At 33.7% G+C, this 5,150-nt stretch overlaps 1 protein-coding gene across 1 annotated transcript; it reads left to right on the plus strand.

The window, feature by feature from the left end:
- The first annotated feature begins 1,090 nt into the window (after positions 1 to 1,090).
- Positions 1,091 to 4,109, plus strand: LOC110419034 (protein NRT1/ PTR FAMILY 5.10-like). The gene is made up of 3 exons (XM_021431900.1): positions 1,091 to 1,524; positions 1,978 to 2,525; positions 3,078 to 4,109. The coding sequence occupies exons 1-3, from the start codon at positions 1,174 to 1,176 to the stop codon at positions 3,892 to 3,894; spliced, it is 1,716 nt and encodes a 571-aa protein (XP_021287575.1). The 5' UTR covers positions 1,091 to 1,173; the 3' UTR covers positions 3,895 to 4,109.
- The last annotated feature ends 1,041 nt before the right edge of the window (positions 4,110 to 5,150 follow it).

Below are 5,150 nucleotides of genomic sequence, written 5' to 3' on the forward strand. Positions count from 1 at the left end.
TTTAAAGTGGCTGCAGCTTCCCTTCAGTGATTCTTCAGCCTTGCCATTCTTCTCTTTAATCCAATATATGATCACTTGTTTGTTCCTTTAGCAGGAGCCAGGATTGGGAAAAAAATCCTTCTGGAATTACAATGCTTCAGAGAATTGGAACTGGAATGCCTTTGTCTGGTACATCAATGGCAATTGCTGCTTTAGTAGAGATGCGGAGGCTTAAAGCCGCTCAAGAATATGGGTCTAATAAGATACTCAAATCTTATGAATATTCAATTCAATTCAATTTTTTAATTGTTACTTGAATCTATACACGAATATGTTAAACATTACTTGTCAAATATTCGTATCCATTAAATATTCGATTAAAATAATTTAAAATTAATTTTTATGTATATTATTAATAAAATTAAATTAATAAATTAAAACTAATTCCAAAAAATAGTTAAAAGTTTAAAATCATATTTAGAACAAGTAATGAATTTTAATTAGTATTACATAATTATAAGAAATTTATAAACAAAAAATATATATTGAAAACTAAAAATTAATGTTGAAATTTATTATTTATAATTAAATTGAGATAGTAGATATTTTAATATTAATATTTGACTTTTACTTAAATTTATGATAAATAATAATTTTACTATCTGAACTCCATTATTGGGTCGAGCAATTGACATCTCTAGGTGGGAGTGATGGAGATAGCTGCTTTCCAAAAATCTAAATGGGGCACATCTTCATTATTTCTATTGGCTGATTCTCTCTCTGGTTTTACTTTACAAAAAAAAAAATTAATATTTTTATTTTAAATTATATAAATTTTGATTATTTATTAGTGATTAATTGTTGATAATTAAAAATATTATTTATTATTTTATTTTATTTAATATTAATATAATATATTAAAATATAATAATAAATGATGATATAAGGTTAATGTGACATGGTAAGGTTATTGCATAGAAGATAATACTTTCTATATATGATTTATTAACACATAACTGTTATGGCATGTCTAGTAACGCCTAAGCAACATACTAAGCTGTTAAGTGAAGTTCAACTCCCATGATTCAATAGGATACCATGTCCGTTAATAAAGGAGCAAGCATTATGCCTTTCAAACCTAATCATTTGGGTTGGTGTGCGTGAGTACTCCCAGTTACTTACCAAAGCAAAGATATGGCGGTCTCCACTCTCTCCGCTGCTCAAACCCCTCTTTTGGATGACGCAGTAGACGGCTCTCTTGACTACAAGGGCCGCCCCCTCCGCAGATCAAACTCCGGCGGTTGGAGATCCGCTTCTTTCATCATAGCTGTAGAAATCGCTGAGAGATTTGCTTATTATGGGATTGCTTCGAACCTCATCACTTACTTGACGGGGCCCCTGGGCGAGTCCACTGCCACCGCTGCTGCACAAGTCAACGCCTGGTCTGGGGCTGCCTCGCTCCTCCCACTTTTGGGTGCAATCATTGCTGATTCTTTTCTGGGCCGATTCCGCACCATCATTCTTGCTTCTCTTCTTTACATTTTGGTAAAGCAGATGTTTCGACCCGCAGCTTTGATATAATTTTGCCTCTCTTGTCCTTAATGCCTGGATTTTGGGTAGATATAATTTAGCATATTAAATTGCAAATCTTTCTTCCCTCTGGGAATTCATTTGCTATTGACATATGGAATCGAGGGTATACTTTCCTTTTGCATAATGGCAGGACTTTGAGCTTTTGTTCTCATGTTTGAATAATGAAAATTCCACACATTAAGTAGGCCTTGGTTCTCATTTATGAAGTTGTTGAGGTTATAAGAAATGGAAAGTGGTTGTAGAGAGCTGCTAGATTAGGACAATTGGTAGCTATAGGGAAACTCCAGCTTTGGATTGAAGGCCATAATTTGAAGGGGTGCTCGGGATTATTTTAATTGTTCTAGATGTTGTGTACAGTACTTGCTAGGCGTTTTCTTTAATGACTTTATTTGGAATGATTTATAGGGGCTAGGCTTGTTGACTCTGTCAGCCACTCTTCCTTCTGTCAGTACTTCTGGTGGCCAAAATGCAGATAACGTCACATTAAGTTCTTCTCTTCAGTTTCAATTGATACTATTCTTCTTCTCACTGTACTTAGTAGCATTTGCGCAAGGTGGGCACAAACCATGTGTTCAAGCTTTTGGTGCGGATCAATTTGATACACAAGACCCAGAGGAGTGCAAAGCCAAGAGTTCATTCTTTAATTGGTGGTACTTTGGTATGTGTGCTGGCACTTTGATAACTCTTTGGGTTTTAAACTACATCCAAGACAATCTTAGTTGGGTTCTTGGTTTTGGGATACCCTTTCTCATGATGTCTGTTGGACTGGTTGTTTTTCTGCTTGGAACAACAACTTACCGATTTAGTGTCAAAGGGGATGAAGAAAGCCCATTTATGAGAATTGGTCGAGTGTTCATTTTGGCAGTTAGGAATTGGAAAACAGCATCTTCAGCAATTGCTGCAGAGGAAGAAGCTCAAGGAACTCTTCCAACAGAAAGTTCCAAGCAATTCAAGTAAGTGAGACATTTTTGCATAAAGGAAAATTAGGACCTTAAAAAAGGGATAATATAGCTTTAGTGAAGATTAATATCTGAAGCTTTATACCCAGCTTCCTTCAAGGAAACAAACTGAAAATTGCAGAAAATTGTTCATGCTGATCTCTTTTTTGTTTTCATGGCATCTAGAAGGAGTCATACTATTATTATCTATCAAGGCTATAATCTGGCACTTTGACATGTGGATGTTAGGATCTTGTAAAATTGAGTGCCACCGCAATTTTTCCTATAAGGAAACACGTATGAACTCATGCTCATTCATGTCCAGGACACGTAGTTTCTTTTGTCATTCTGTAATTGCTTTGGTTGAGGCAATATACTATGATGTCTAGTTAATACGGAGCTCTTGCTCATTTCTTTTCTTCTTTCAACTATTGCAATGCTTAGAACTTCAATTTTGCTCAAACATTAGAGTTTTTTCTCATTTTGGTTTATAAAAGTGATGTTCATAGTTACATTTTCTGTACCCAACATCACTAATGTGGCAATTTGGATTTTCAAATGTGGTAGATTCCTCAATAAAGCGTTGCTTGCCCCAGACGGTTCAAAGGAGCAGGGAAAGGTGTGTAGCATCAGAGAGGTTGAAGAAGCAAAGGCTGTTATAAGGCTTGCACCAGTATGGGCTACAAGCTTGTTTTATGCAGTCGTCTTTGCACAATCATCGACTTTCTTTACCAAGCAAGGAGCTACTATGGACAGATCGATTACGGCAGGGCTTGAAATGCCTGCTGCTACCCTTCAGTCATTCATCAGCCTTTCCATAGTTCTTTTCATTCCTATATATGACCGCATATTTGTTCCTTTAGCAAGAGCGATGACTGGGAATCCATCTGGAATTACAATGCTTCAAAGAATTGGAACGGGAATGCTTCTATCTGCTACAGCTATGGTAGTTGCTGCTTTAGTAGAGATCCAGAGGCTTAAAACTGCTCGAGACTATGGGTTGGTAGACAAGCCAAATGTCACGGTTCCAATGAGTGTGTGGTGGTTGATCCCTCAATACGTTCTGTATGGATTGGCGGATGTGTTCGCTATGGTTGGTCTTCAAGAATTTTTTTATGATCAGGTGCCAAATGAATTAAGGAGTGTCGGTCTTGCGCTCTACCTTAGCATCTTTGGTGTTGGAAGCTTCTTGAGTAGCTTTCTCATCTCTGTGATTGAGAATGTGACTGGTGGAGATGGCCGAGATAGCTGGTTTGCAAATAATCTGAATAGGGCACACCTTGATTATTTTTATTGGCTGCTTGCCGCATTTAGTGCCATGGGTCTGGCTCTCTATATTTGTTCTGCAAAATTTTACATTTATGCCAGGGGAAGTACATTATAAATTTCTTCAGACGTTGTGATCAGTGTTCTACGTCTCACCATGACATCCATTGTTGTAAATTGTAACTACAATATATTCTGTTTTACAATGTGAAAAATGCATTGTCAGGCAGTATCCTTTTTGGTTGGGTTTGGGTTTGCTACTGGGCCTGGCCCTGACCCTTTTCACTTTTTATATGTTTAATTTTCAAAATTTCCTTTTCCTATTTGCCTAAACGATGTAGTTTTTTGTCTTTTCCAATTTTTACTTTTTTTTTTTTTTGCTTCATCTTCTTCTCTTTCTTTTTCCACGTTTTTTTAAGTAAAGATAGAGAAAAATAATCAGTCAAAAATTGAAATTAATAACTCTAATATCTCAATTATAAATTTAATTCTTACACTTTTATTAAAAATCGATTTAAGAACATGATATTTATTTATTTCTATTTTATTTACTCATGTGTTCTAAATCTCTATTGATTTTCTTTCACAAATTTCTACGAACCATCAATCATATTCTTTTGTTTTTATTATGTCATATACGGATTATATCTTTTACTTGTCATGTTTTTTTTTTCTGTTATGTAGATTTTATTTTTTAAAATTTTAACCTTTAAGAATAAATAAATTATTATATAATTCTCAAATATAAGTTGTAGTGTTGCATTGTTACTTAGAATTTTATCAATATATTATTTTTTATTCAGAGTAATCAATTCATTCTAGTATATATGTTACAAACTTTAAGTAACAAAGATATATATACAAATTGATAGAATGATATAATTGTATTTCTTTCAATACAATTTTATTTATTATATATATTTTTAATGGTTTTCAAAATAATTTTTTATTTAATAATTAGTTCAACTTAAAATCAATTATGAGATTATAAAACTATTTAAAGCGAGTAATAAGCCTTTTGAAGGAATGGGTGACTCTAAATGGACTTTTCTTGTTGATAAATGCTTGTTTCTTTACGTTTTTCGAGGCAGACATTCAATTATAGTCTGTTTTAAAGAAAACTGTAAAAAAAATCAACTTAAAATCAATTATGAGATTGTAAAACCATTTAAAGTGAGCAATTAGCCTTTTGAAGGAATTAGTGACGATAAATGTACTTTTCTTCTTAATGAATGGCTTTCTCTACATGTCTCTTACTGTAGACATTCAATTATAGTCTGTTTTAACAAAAAATATAAAACAATTCAGCTTAAAATCAATTATGAGATTGTAAAACCATTTAAAGCAAGTAAGAAGCCTTTTGAAGGAATGGGT

The sequence above is a fragment of the Theobroma umbraticum genome, unplaced genomic scaffold, assembly GCF_002168275.2.
Source record: "Theobroma umbraticum cultivar Fairchild unplaced genomic scaffold, ASM216827v3 scaffold_67.0, whole genome shotgun sequence".
In the NCBI taxonomy this organism is placed as follows: domain Eukaryota; kingdom Viridiplantae; phylum Streptophyta; class Magnoliopsida; order Malvales; family Malvaceae; genus Theobroma; species Theobroma umbraticum.

Excerpts from the sequence above, each read along its gene's own strand:
- LOC110419034 (XM_021431900.1), top strand. The coding sequence starts at position 1,174 with ATGGCGGTCTCCACTCTCTCCGCTGCTCAAACCCCTCTTTTGGATGAC. Across the intron at positions 1,525-1,977 it reads CTTCTCTTCTTTACATTTTG|GGGCTAGGCTTGTTGACTCT; the intron begins GTAAAGCAGATG and ends AATGATTTATAG. Across the intron at positions 2,526-3,077 it reads GAAAGTTCCAAGCAATTCAA|ATTCCTCAATAAAGCGTTGC; the intron begins GTAAGTGAGACA and ends CAAATGTGGTAG.